General features: G+C 42.8%; 1 protein-coding gene across 1 annotated transcript in view; it reads right to left on the bottom strand.

Moving 5' to 3' along the window:
* PTPRR (protein tyrosine phosphatase receptor type R) overlaps positions 1–14,271 on the bottom strand; it is a gene marked incomplete at its 5' end in the record, with an annotated part of 142,061 nt that extends 127,790 nt beyond the window's left edge. The window contains 3 exon segments of the mRNA XM_082775897.1: positions 4,015–4,319; positions 14,116–14,214; positions 14,217–14,271. Of these exon segments, the coding sequence (XP_082632023.1) occupies positions 4,015–4,319; positions 14,116–14,214; positions 14,217–14,271 (459 nt within the window).
* Between the last annotated feature and the right edge of the window lie 365 nt (positions 14,272–14,636).

The raw sequence follows: 14,636 nt of genomic DNA, 5'->3' as shown, positions 1-14,636 counted from the left end.
AAACATTGGTGACAAAACAGTTGTAATGGTATGGCAGAGCTGCAGCTCTGAAGAATTCAGCCTCACACAAAAAGCCATGGCAATGCACAGAGAAGCTCTGTGGGGCTGTCTGTGCATCTTACATCCCTCTGATATTAGCTGAGAGAAACTCCAGTTAAATCAGCTCAATGCAGTATCACACATGCAAACCAAATGAAACTGAGGAGATGCACTGAATTTTAGGTTACGGTACAGCGCTGTCAACTCCATAAGCACCAGAAATAGAGACACAGATTTTCATATTTATATAAGAAGGTGCATAGTAGTAGTGGGAGGTGAAAGGGAAAAATGATATAGTGAGCAAGTTGATTTGCTTTACATTTCTGAAACACTTGATAGTATATGAGTGAAAAAAGCATCTGAGAAGCTTGGCCCAATGTTAGCACGACACACTTGTGTGTCCGAGAGAGACTTTGGACAGACCAAACTATATCAGGTTGCAAGTGCTGATGCTTTAGCACTTCCATGAGGTGATACTTCAGGCCCAGCCTGAGCTGTAACCTTTACTACGAGTCCTTCTGCTTTTCTCTCAAGTTCAGCCCTAACTACATATATATCTGTACGTATGTTTTTTTGTTTGCTTGTTTTTTTCAATAAAAAGTATGTTAGGCAGCAACATTTTTAATAATAAGTGTTCATCCACATACTATTTATGCTCTCTGTGTACTGCCTTGACCTTCCTGGTGCTCATACATGTATTCAGTATTGAGAAGACCTAGAATAAACAGAGACCTGTTTGGAGAATTTGTTCATTTCCCTGCTATCTAATATGTTTGATGCATGCATGGTTTCTGGGTTCCCAACAAACCCAAACAAATAGAAAATCTTAAGTGTTACCAAGAAATTAGGTAATTCCATGGATTAACCAAGTGTTTTTAGATGAGTGGTCTCATGTCCTTTTGAATGACAGCTGAACAAAACATATGGCTAAGCACAAAAACATTGACAAAACAGTCAAAATGCTTCTAAGATCTCTGGATTGTCCTTACTTCCTTCAACAAGATTTGAGCACTGAAGGGAGGTAATGTGAAAGAAAGCCTTCAGGTACAGAAAACATGCTCCCAGAAAATAAAACCCTTGTCTTCCTCCCTTTGGCAAACAAGCAGTACAATTTCCTCAGGTTCAGTAATATTACTTCTTAACATGCATTTTTTATTGGTAGAGCCACAAAACACCATTTTTTTGACACGATACCTGCAGTATTCTTGGCTTCACAGCACTCTTCTGTGCATTGGCAATGTTTTGCTTGTCAGATGGCAGAGTCCTTAGCACAGAATATAACCTTGTAATCGTTCTACATTAGGCATCTATTTGCCCCACCTTTCCACCTCCATCATGAAGAAAATGGACCTCAAGTCACTGAAATTAGATTGAATTCAGTTTCCTCCCCTCTGCAGAGCTGCAACAGCGTTGATTTATTTTAAAAAACAACCCCCCTTTCAGGCTTTCGTTCTAAATCACAGCGTGCACTAGTCATGTAACTGGATTACAGGAAGCATTAACACCAGCAATTGCCCTTTCAAGTTGAGCAACCAACAACATTGCTACAGGCTGGAACAAAAAGGGTCAGCCAGGGCAAAACAACAAATGTTGCCACTTGCCCTATATAATAAAATCCAAAAAGCAGCAACAAGCGGCAAGTGCTAGTTCAAAACAAAGAGGGAATGACATACGTGCATTCAAAACAAAACAGACTCCCTTGGCAATGACATTAAGATCGCAATCTACTTAACATGAAATTCATGAGGGAGAAACCAAGCATCCAAGTGCAGAGACCTGGAAGGAGCAGGGCTGTGCTTGGATGACGGCAAGCACCCTGCTGTGGGACAGATGCCCTTTAGAGGAAAACAACTTCAATTTTTTTTTATTGTGGGATTACTCCACTGAGTTGCCCAAGTCTCTCTGTGCTTCTACTTTAAAATTTATGCTTCCCAAAAGGTGTTTTTTTCTGAAAGGATGACATTAAAACCAAACTAAAATCCCTGTCCTTCAACACACCGAGAGATAACTGAAGATCCCAAGCAACAAGCAGCTTTCATGTCATGATTAGCTCACGCTGTGATGCCCCCCCTCAAAGCACATATGGTTCCCAGCCAGAACAGAAGGTTTCAGAGCAGCGGCTCCATCCTGCAAATGCAGTAGCAAAGCTTCAGACCGAGGTCACTTAATGAGAACTTAATGTAGATTTAATAGATCTTTTTTTATGTGACTCCTGTTGAAAATCTGCCTCACTTAAGTTTTAATGCAGTCACAGAGCCGGTCAGCTACAATCGGAGTCGCCCCAGAATATTTTGCAAGATCATTCCATTCAAAGTTGAGCACTGTGGATCTCCAAATGCATGCAAGGCTCTGCTAAAATAATAGTTCCCAGGTAACACCACCATTAATGAAAAAAATAAGAGCTTGTGCATATTCTGAGCTCCCTGCACTAGCAGAGAGCTTTCATCTTCACAGGAGGTGAAATGCTTGCTGTGGGAGAAGAGAGCAGGCACCTTAGCTTTCGTGCTGGCCCTAATGGCTGCAGCAAGCCCGGGGCATAAATGTATTCAGCTTGTTTGACATTTCCTCCTCCAGATCAGTACCATTCAGCATGAGGACTGTGTGGACAGTTGACATGTCCCTGTGAAGCAAGGCTGTCAGTCCCTTATTTTGCTCTGAAATGGACTGCAGTAGCATGCCTGCATACAACTGAACCTAGACCGCTAATTACATTAGCCATCAAATCTCAAATTAGGAGGCTTTGCTCACAGGGAGTGCAAACATGCCCAGAACACTGCTTTTTGAGGCTAGATCTCTACTTTTTAACTATTAAAATGAGCCCTTCCTGCACTCCACTAAACTCAGTGGCATGCATACAGCTACTCAGTGCCTTCGCAAGGGCAGATCTCCAGAGGCACCAGCAGTAAGAGAAACTATTGATTGTGAAACACTCCAAGTGCTAACATTTCCCAGTGCTGTACACTCTGTCTTCTATCCTTGTTTGCGAAGGCCATTCTTTTTTAATCTAGCATCTTTTGTACAAAGCAATTTACAGAATTAGGCAAATAGCTGCTGATTGTAATTAGTCACATTGTTTCCATTTAATCTTTATTAGTTAACTCTAATGGGTGAGTGAGCCGTTACGAATGGTTGTTCTTCCCTCCAGAAAGAAGAATAAACCCAATTCTGCATCATCAGGCAGGGCTAACCATGCACCGGGATGAGGCAGAGCAGGGTCTGTGCAGAACATACACAGACTCTGCTGCACACCCCACAGAGGACGACTCTACTGACATTGTCCTGCTCCCCTGGCATGAAGGGTGAAGATGCAGCAGGGTGGCATCATCGTATGGTTCGACTGATGTGCTCTCCACTGCAGGAAGGAGTGCTGCCATCACCTCACTGAGAAGGGGAAAGATCAAACAGGTTACTAAATGAGGAAGGTCCTGGACCATATCTCCCAGGAGTAATACACATGGCATACACCAACAAAAACATAATTCTCATTTTTTTTCAAGAAACAGACTTGCTTTCAGACAACTATGTAAGCATAATGGTGGATTTGTTACAGAAATAGAAGTGAATGAAATGTCTGCATCAGACGTTTAAAATCTCCCTGCCTCCGTAGACTTGTTCACCGAAATATATTTTTCTATGCCCAGAATAAGTTTAATACCCACCCAGCAAAAGCAGACCAAATATTAATCAAGACAAGAGGATTAAAGGCATTTGAGGCAAAGGTAAGTTCTTTACCTACAGAGAAGCTATATTCTACACTGGTTCATCAGGTTGCTTGTTGATCACAGAAAGGCTATACGAATGCAAGTTCTACTAAAGTGAAGAGCTTCAAGATGTGTGGTCATTATTTAGATTCAGATGATCAGCCAGGCAGAAGAATATGAACTTTGGATACCTCACTTTAAAATCTGTGTCTATATTTATCTGCAAGCATATTTATTCAAAAAACAGCTCCAGAAACCAGAAAAAGGCACTTACCACAACAATCACATTTGTTGCAGGAATGGGAAGATTTTCCACTTCTAAATCTTGACCAGCCATAGCTAACAGATTGAGGGACGGGTCATAGGCAGGTCTGGGGAAGGTTGATTTAACAATTATTGCAGGGTGCAGCTTGTTTATTTTGGTGTGGGAAGAGGAATGGAAATTTTGTTTGGAATTCTTATAACTGTCTGTATCCAGACTTTTCTCCACACTCTGCACATGGTGATAAATAAACACAGGTTTTCCACTCTTTCGCTGATGAATTGCCAAAAAGTGGTCATTGTCTCCAGAAAAGCAGCCTGCAGAAAGAAAAGAATAAGTTTAGAATGTCTCTCTTGGATATTCCATAGATGATTCTAGAAATTTGATGAGAACTTTGGGTTCTACAAGATTTGGAAAGATTATTTGTGGAATACAAGAATTCCCTTGAATGCAATTTCTATAGCAATAGCTTAGCAACACCACAGTGAGTCTACTAAGTATGTTAAGTGTATTAAATTCTTAAATTTTTACAGAGCTTTTTTATGTGTTTTCTACGTCTAGTCAGGGCTACATTTCAGAAATGATATGCAAGAGCAGAGCATGTGCTGAGCCAAGTTCAACTTCTGTACTGGTACTGACTTCTTTATCAAAACATAGGCAGCCCACTTTCTGATGTATTTAATCACCTAGTAATAACAAAAATGAGAGTTGTAATGATCATCTTTTATATATGGGAATTGAGGAAAAAAGGCCAAGAACCAGATCAAAAAATCAGACTTAAACATGTAGGAAAGAGAGAAAAGGTAAAACTCAGATGCTTGACTCCATAACCACAATTTACCACCTCACCATTAGGCAACACCTCCATCACCTTTCCGTGTTTGCAATAGAAGGGGGCTGTCACACTCCAAACCTTCCCTGCTGCTGCCATGATATGCAAAATAAGTTTATTTTTGATAGTCAAAGTACTTCCTAATGACGACTTTCTAAAAGGAAGCAGAAATAAACAGCCACCACAGCCCAATTCAGCTGCTCGTCTGGGAGACAGGCTGTCCCTCTGAGCAGAAAAATAGGCACGGATCATCTCCTTTATAGATAAAAAGTAACTGAAGCTGAATTAGTCACCTCCTGGATGAGTGCTCTAAGAAACACGCTGTGGTACAAAAGGGACTTTGTGTTCTAAGAGAAGTGAACCCTGAGAGCTCACTCTGCTCAGCTTGGGATTTCTTCTTCAGAAGCTGCTGGAGTTAATGGGAATGGTGAATTTGTGCACTGGTTTTCAGTTAGAAAGAAAAAAAAAATCAACTTTATTTTAATTCTCATAATGAGCTGTGCAGAACAGCTCCAAACCAACTACATGTTTCCATTCAGGTTGAACAAGAAATCATTTTGTTCTATTCAGACTGATTTTTGCCTGTGATTTTTTGCTTCTGTAAGCAAATCAAAATAATCAGCCATTTGCACAGCTCTACCCGGTGCCCTTAGGAGATTTCAGTGTAGGTAATTACATTCTGTTGACCTAATTTCCTTATGAAATTTCAGTTAGGAAAATCAACGCCAATATCTTATCTGGGCTATAGTATTGCTATGCATCACTGGGATCTGCATTCACTGCCAAGAGTGGGTCCATGTCAGCAGGCGGTGAGGCAATTCATATCATACATGAGCAGAAAATCAATAGGAAGACAGAACACAGACCCAGGCATTCTGCAGTATGCTTAGAGATCCTCCCAATATGAAGTACAGTGCTAAGCCCAAGGCTATTCTTTCAAATGGTAAAAAATAAAATAAAAATGAAATAAAACAGTCAATTTCTAAATGACCACTGAGGGCACGTGTACAGCTGCTGCCAAGTTTAAATGTGAAGATGACTGAGAGAAGAAAAAAATGAGGAATTGCAGGGTATGGCCTTAAAGATAGCTGAATTTCAGAGCTTTTTAAGCTTTCTGGGATCTCATTCAGCTTTCTGGGGGCTGGCTTCATTGATAAAATCCTGAGGGCTGGTCTTAACCTAGCAATTTGTAGAGTTGCGTGAAGGGCAAAGTAGAAACAAGGGAACATCAGCACTTCTCATAGTCACCTCTTCACTGGCTTTCTTTTCATGTCTCCATCGCAAGCAACTCGTATTCCAAAGCTGAGCATATTAACTACAAACACACTTCGTGTCTGTGGTTCCTCATTGTTCCCTTCACTCCTGCTTCTTTGTTTCTGAGGGAATAAAAACCACTGTGTTTCCCCAGGAATTTTTTATATTGCATTTCCTCCTCACTTCAATATTCCAAGTTCCCCTTTTATTTCATTTATTTTTATTGAAAGAAGAAGAAAATGTAATTGCTAGTCCATTTTTTCCCTGAATAATATTAAAGTAAATTCCAAGTAAAACTTCAGAGTTAATCCTGTCTGAATCCAGAAAAAAAAAAAAATGAAAAATGAGCAGTTGTCTTATTTTTGATAAGCCAAGAGTTTAAGGAATTCCCCAAAAAGCTCACCTGCTCACAAATCTCATTTTTAATAGCAGTATCACCGTTTCTGACTAGATCCTGACAGACTCTCTTCCTTTGTAATGCTAAAATCATGGCAGTATCACAGCTCACTGCAGCAGATTCGGTACACGATCCATCACCACAGATTTTCAAGATGGACAGCACAATACAGTTTGGTAGTGACCCATTCTGTAGAAATGAGAAATTAACTAGTCTAATTACACAACGTACCCTCTGCACTCAAACAGATGTATTTTTACCAGCTGACAGCACAGAAGTTCAAACATGACCCAAGAAAATTACCAGGCTGAACTTAGTTTTCCGAGCAGTCCATGAAGCCCCAGTAATTTCAGAAAGTCCCATGCATTGACAGTACCCGGTGCGAAAACTTCATTGATCTCAGTAGAGCATGGACGAGGCCCTAAACAAGATAAGACTGACTCCCAGATTGCTACCTGTACCTCAGGTGACCCTAATAGTGGGCCACCACTGATCCTATGGTAAAACCTAAAGCTTCCTCTTAATCTGATGGATATTCTTTCTTGTCCCTGCCACCCAAACCTCAGCTCTGAGCACAGTTTGCACCAACGAGGCACTCAGAGAGGTTAAGGCAGAAACACCAGCACTTCTGCTATGCATACCTGTAAATATTGCCAGTCTCCAGCCCTTAAGAGGGAGAAGATAGGGAGTCTCTTTTCCTTCCCATATCTACTTTTGTACCCACACATAAAAAACTAGTTCTCCTCTGAGGTCCCTGGGGAAACCACCAGAAACTATGAAGAACTGAAGCAGCACAGTATGACAGCAAAAACTGATTCAGGTGTCTTTTAATCTTCAGCTATATCAAGAAACACAGGGATTCAGAAAATGAGACTTAGGACAAGACTCAAAAAAAAACAACAATTCCTAGAGGTGTCTCTTCCATAAGCTTAGCAAACTTGATCCTAAAGTGAATTTTTATATTCCAGTCACATTACCCTGTTTGAACTCTACTTCAGAGCATCATTATTCATGACGGATTTGCAATCATTCATCCAGCGCTTATATCGCCCTTTACTAAAATAATTTTATTCCTTCTCCTCAAATTCCTCCCTCCCTCAAGTGTATTTACAAAGCGTTATCATTTATTCTGCCTTGGCATTGAGGAGAGCAGACTAGATGTTCAGATTGTGATTTCATGCTATTTCCTGTAATCAAAAAGAGGCTGAATCTTCGCCTACTTCTCAGCTAAGTATAGTTATTTTTAGGGAAATGGAAAATTTGGTTTCATTATTTTATTCCAAAATGAACAACAATCAGTGGTTACTTCCAGACTTGTACAAGAACTTATCTCAGCAGCATGTTTGTATCTACCTTTGCTCCTGGAAGACAGCCTACCCTTCCTTCTCACTTAATAACCATTCCAATTCTCTTTGGTAACAGATGCGGCACTAACTATACTGGTCTGATTTGTTGAATCTGTCTTCCTAGTTCTTCCACCTGTATATTGTTCTGATGGGTCAGCATTCCGGATTAGGTTCCTGATAAATATTGCTACTTCTTCTTCAGGTCTTTCCTATCAGTTGACTTTGACTTCTTCCCTGCAACTCCTCACATGCTGCTTCTTTTCCTTAGTTGTTGGTGGTTGTTCTTTTTTGTTTGTTTGTTTTGTTTTATTTCTTACCAGCAAGAACACCTCTTTCACAATTTTGCATGTTCTCTTACTGGCTTTTCTATTTCTGTCTTCTCTTTGCTTCCATGTTCCTCCACTGTAACACTCTCCTTTAGTTTAGATACTTCCACTCAACACTCTTCTTCCTCAAAATCTCTGATTATCTTTAGTTGCATTTCTTGTCTTTGGAGCTTTGCTTCTAGACCTATCAGCAACAACTTTTCATCAACAAATAATGTGCAACAAGAAACTCCACGGTAACATAGAATGCATATTTTCTATTTCATTGCTTGTGTTAATTTCAGTATTTCCACCATTGCTACCAGTTGTCATCTTTGTCTTTATCATCTTTTCGGGAAAGTAGAACAGGAAAAATCCCTACCAAACTCCCTTGCAAGCTCACAATGTATTTCTTTATCCCTGCCTCATCCACCTTACTGAAAAAAAAAAATAACATATCAAGAGTAGTCAACATCTCTGATGGGAAATAAAAATGTTTTAAATGATGCTGAAAGCACAAATGAAAACAAAAGCTGTCTGGAGGCAATATGCCTTGCATCTGTACTGTCTAGTTAACAGCATGTCTTACCGTCAGCAAAGTAGTACATCAATCAAACCTAAATCTCATTTGGATAGGCTGCACAGCATTAGCCCATCAAAAACTACTCTTCAAGTTTAGCAAGGTAGGCCAAGAATTATTACTGTCCTGTGATTCAGTGATAAGACTTCACTAACAGTCAGAGAAACAGAACAGACTTTCTAAAGTGCTTCCGTGAGGCCAACCAGGCAAAGGTGAAAAGGAAGAAGTATGAATCCACTTGCTACCTTGGTAGCACATATTGAAAGTTTGAACTGATAAAAGAATTCACCTGGTAAAACCCTTTCCCACATACAGCAGTCCTTGGCGTGGAGGGACTTCTGGCTGTGGGACTGTTCTGTGGTGCAGAGCGCAACAACAAAACACAAATCCTGATCAGGTCCTTCCTTCAAACCACAGCCCTCTCTTAAGACAGAACTGCTAAAGCAATACAAATGAAGCTAATTCCTACCCAAAGTAGGCTGTTACACCTAATGACTTTTCATCAGGCATGCTCCTGCATGGCTTCTCACAGCCTCCTCCAGCTAAAGGAAGTTTCTCTGTCCCATTACGTTCAAAGCCTTGCTTATGGGCAAAGAAGAAGCACACCTCCTACATGTAATTAAAGCCAAGAGTTCGTTGTTAGCATAAGGACACACTTAAAGGTCTAATTCAAGAAGCAACATAGGACTAGCTATAATTGTTATAGAAAAACAAAGAATGACAACGCAGGTACAATGATTATACAGATAAAATGTCACAGTGATAGCAATAATGCAGTGAAAATTGTAACACGAATACTTTGTAATTTCTATCCCCATTTCTTATGGAAGGGCTCTGTGCTTTCCTAGCAAGGTCTGATATGCAAAAGGGGTGGTTTTTTAATTAAAAAAGTGTTTTATATTAAAGGAGTAGCACCCTTTGTATGTCAAAATTCAAAGCAAGTGACCTGCACCAGAGCTGAGCAAACACAGGACAACTGGAAAACTTTGGGAAAATATTTTATTTGCCCTTGAACAAAATGTTCAGAATTTCTGGCCAAAACAAAAAGTTCAGATGATCAATACGGACAAAATATGCAGGTATGTTGGAGGTCTATATTCATTTTCTGTTCTCTACACGTGAGGGAAAGCACATGCATATGTGAGAGAGAGAAAGCGTGCGAGAAAGAATTGCAAGGGATTCTTTTCCTTCTGTGATAAGCAATCTGCTGAAAATAGAAACGACTGTAAATTCAGTTTTTGCTGAATTAGTCCTTTTCAGTAGGGAAGAAAAAAAAAGGAAAAAAAAAAAAAGTGCTCTGGCCAAAAATATCCACAGCTACAGCGAGTTAGAATTAAGCACATCAGTGGTATCTTTTTCAAAAAGGCACTTTGCATCTCATCTTATGGGCCTGTTGCCTAATATGTCAATAATGAAACTGGATACTACAGAGCATTGATTTCAGGAGGTCCACTCATGTGAGTTAATGGATGAGCCATTGGTCCCAAAGGCCCTTAAGTATTCCGCCACACTCATGCCCTGGCACCGATGTGCCATATAGTTTCTCATCAGACTGTTTTTTCCCCAGAAAATGTGAGAAGGTACTGCACCGATGTGCTAATTTTGTGATTACCGTCATTTTCCAAATGAAGGCTGTGGCTAAATTCTGTTCTGCATAACGTGGATGTAAATATATAGTATCTCCATGGAAATCAGTAGCTGTTATGAAGGGAAGCAAACTTCAGTCTTAAGGTTTTAGCAGGTGTGGGTGTTGGTTTTTTTTTTTTTTTTTTTTGCTTTTCTCTTTCACTAATACTGCTCTAGGAGATCACACCAAGGATTTCTGAGCACATTTTATTAAGCTTCTCCAAGCACTTATTCCAAAACCATGCTGAAAATCAGAAAGGACAACAACTATGCTTTACAGAATGAGTCTAACTCCTTCTCCTAGCCCCCTACCAGGCCTGAGAACATGCCCGCAGAGGGGGGCCACCTCCACAGCCACCTGCTGTATCTGGTTAGCTGCTCTCGAGACAGAGAGACTCCCCCAAGAGCCAAATTTGTGGCTTTTAAGCAAGTCTCCAGCTTCGCTCTCTGGAGAAGCTGGAACCAGCCTTTGCTGTCTAAGATGTTTCAGTCTTCTCATAATGCACCAAATGAAATTGTGCAGGGATTCCAAGCTCACAAACCTCACTAATTTCCTAATGGCTGTACTGAACACAACCCCCTCGTAGAAGATGATGCCTTTCAACAATTGTGAATAGCAAGAATTTCTACATGTAAACACACGATAAGAATCTTTTCTTTTTCTTCAAGAATAATACAAAGCCAGACACTGAATTATAAAGCTATTTTTCCCCAGCTGAACTTTTAAAGGGACAGATGACTACCCTCTGATTATCCACGAGTCTACTAATAAAAGGCACAAATGTCTATTCTAGTAAAGACACCCACACAAGCCCAGCAATATGTTTTCCACTGAAGGCAATTATAAGTCCCAGCTACATTTAGATTACGTTAGTGTAATGAAGCAGAATTCCAATACATTCTTTAAATCAATAGCTCCTTCACATTCACTCTAAATGTATTTAGAAACTAGCATTATTCACACACTAGCATGAGGCTACTGATATGGATCTGATGGCAAATGGATTTTGTGCAAATCACATTTCAGCCCTAGAAATAGCCTGGAAAATCCCCAGATTTTCTTATTTTTGTGACAGAACTTGTGTGGTTTTTAGAAAATAGGACCCCCAATACCTGATTAGAAATTGCAGTCTACTCCAGTCATTTCTAACCATGAGAATGCAACACACTGCACGTTTGACCAGGAAAGCTGAAGGACTAGTTTCTGCTCAGCAGGACATGGTAACATCACCCTGTGGGCTTTGGTAGCAATTAAATGAGAAGTGGCCTAGCATATTTAGAAGATGTTTCTCTACCTAGAGAGTTTTGCCCAGAGAAGTGTTGGTTTGTGGTCAAAGCATGGCCCCAAGAAAATAAAATGCCCCTATTTCCTACCTTGAATTTCACCTGATCCAACCAGCAGGGTTGGAGAATGGATCTACCAAGAGGTTGAGACTAGGACCTCCAGGCTTCCTCTCTGAAAAGGCTGGTAGGGAAATAGTGGTCCATACTGACTAAAGGATGTCAGTGCATCTCTTCACTGATGAAGAGAAGAATAAAAGGAGGTATTTGAAGCCCTGATCAAGCTCCCCTAAGGCCTTGGCTCAATCAACCATGTCTTAGATGACCCAACCAAATACCCAGTTGCCACCTCTTTGATTTTCCAGGAACAGAATTTGTTCCTCTTCATACAAATTTCATACAAAATGATTTCTTAAGATTTTAACAAAAGGCAGGGGGTGGGTTAATATGCTCATTGTTAACTAAGTTTTTTTCTAGTCTAAATGATTTTCCTGGGTTATTTCCTATGAGGAGATATTTAATCCATCGTATGTTTTAACTCTTTTCATACAATTTGCTAAAAAAGAAAGTGAGGTGAAACAGTTAATTAGTTGAGTAATCTCGATGACGCAAATAGCTCTAATTGCATGTTAGTCTAATGCATCACTTTGTGGTTTTGCTACCACCTGCCATTCTTTTACAAGGAAACAATGCTCTCTAGTCATCTTGGGAGACATAAATTTTTCACTGCAAGAACACGTATTAGATCATAGCAACTAAAAAAGAGTATAACCTGTCTTGCACTCTCTCATGCAATGCCTAATAGAAGTCAAAGATTCATGCTGACCTGTAATCAGTAGCTACAAATTTAGGTCTTCCTTTAACAGCAAGCTCTGCATAGGTTGATTACTTCACCTGCTGCACTCAACATGAGGGTCTAATTCTGTTTCCTGAAATGCACACACGAGTGTCTTTGATTTCAGCAAGAGATATACCAGTATACCAACAGCACAATAAAAGTTAATTTTCTTTATACACAGCTGTCATGTGTTATTGGAATAGGTGTCTGAACCAACTTAGTAAAATGATACCTTTTTAAGGACATGGAAATTCTCAATCACGACAAGGCTGTTTCTTTTTTTTTTTTGCAGACACGTATGTGGCTACTGTGACACAAGTGTAATAGAATTGCCTTTCCATAGCAAACCAGATTTTCAATATGACACACATTGCCTTTCTATTAAAAAACACTATTTAAACATATTAGAAATGAATTCTTTTTGCAATAGTATCACATCAGGTAAATGTAGGGCTATGTTTTCTCTGAAATCTACTACCACCAATTGACATTACAGGAGATTTTCTTAATGTCTGCTGATGGTTTCTTTGGCATCCCTTATGCAGAAGCATGCCTCGCGTATATTCATCCTCAGAACAAAAAGAAACGTGAAAAGCCAAGCAGTTTGCATCACAGCACACCAAAAAATGACATTTGGGATATAATTTGTGATCCAACACTAGTGGCAAGTGGAATGCATTTTATGATATCGCATGAACCAAAGCTGCAAAAGCACCATCAATAATTCATAAGTTTGGGCTATACATAAAAGATGTCTGTAACGGTACTCCATGAAAAGCCCAAATTTTCTACTCGCATCAGATGAAAGGGGGAAATCACAGCAGTTTAAGCTCGCCGTGTTCTGTTATCGTTATGACATCCTCGGTGACTTCCAGCAGGAGCCAGCCGCGCTCAGCCCTGCCTGGAGGAAGCCCGCTTCGTGCCGTCCATGGGAGCCGTGCCCGACACACGAGGGCTGCATTCAGCCCCCGTCCAGCCTTTCTGCTGCTTCCTCTGAAGCACTTCTTTTCCAAGGCTGCCCCGGGGAACAACGTAGCACCGTATGAACTTCTGCGGGGTATTTTCCTCTTATTTCCTTGTCATTTTCGAGGCCTTTTCATGGTAAAGGTCAAGCTTCGCCGGCTTTCTCAGTGCCTCAAGGGAACAAGTTGCACTTGGCGAGGCGAGCAGACCTCTGGCAGGAGGTAACGCCGGCTCCCACCAGCAGCCCCCCAGCACCCCGGGGTGAGGGGGCACCAAGTTCAGTCGCTTCCCGTGCTTCGGGGCGTGCTTAATTGCCTCGGCTAATTACACTTCGCGAAGTCTAACTCGCAGCTGCTGAGCCCCCCTGCCTGAAAACCCCCCTCAGAGCCGCGATCCCAGCGGACAAGGGAGCACCAACGGCCGCGGGCAGCCCGTAACCGGCACGGGGCGCCCCCAGCCGCCGCCCCCCTCACGGCGGGGCTCGGGCCGCGGGGCTCGGACGCACTCGGAAGGGTTCGGAGGGGCTCGGAGGGGCTCGGAGGGGCTCGGAGGGGTTCGGAAGGGCTCGGCCGCCGGTCGCTGTCCGTGGTGCTGAACGGCGCCCGCCCGCCCGCCGCTCCCCCCCCCTCCTCCCTCCCGCCCCAACAGGTGCTCCCGGCCCGGCCCGCCCCGGCGCCCCCCCCCAGCTCACCTGCGGCGCGGAGCTGCAGCAGGAGGCACAGCGCGCGGAGGCACGCGGCCGCCCGCCGCATGGCGCCCCCCGAGCCGAGCCGAGCGCAGCCGAGCCGAGGCGGGCAGCGCCGCGACACCGCGTCCCGCTCCCCCCCTCCCCCCAGTCAGTGAGCATGCCTGGGAGCGCGCTGCGCATGCGCAGCGCCGCGCGGGCGGCAGGGCGGTGGGGCGGCGGTTGGGAGGGGGGCGCCTGCAGCTGGCTCTGGCGAGCGGGCTGAGGGGACCCGGGGGGAGAAGGGATGGAGGGGGACAAGGGGGGCACCGCCGGGCACCGCCGCACCCCCGCGGCCGGGAGGAGAGAGCCCAGCCCGCAGGCGGCCCCCTCAGGGTCCGGGAGGAGCCGCAGCCCGGCTCGCTGCCGCGGCGGAGCGGTGCTGGTGCGCCTCCTGGTACCCCTAAGGGGCGCCCCTAAAGGGTTGGGGAGACTGTGGGGACACAAATAAAGAGGGCGCACACTGAACAGGCGTGTAGCGAGGCCGT

This window comes from Aythya marila (genome assembly GCF_965140915.1).
Source record: "Aythya marila genome assembly, chromosome: 1".
Lineage (NCBI taxonomy): Eukaryota > Metazoa > Chordata > Aves > Anseriformes > Anatidae > Aythya > Aythya marila.
The sequence above is the reverse complement of the archived record's forward strand: the minus strand, read 5'-3'. Positions and strand labels throughout refer to the sequence as shown.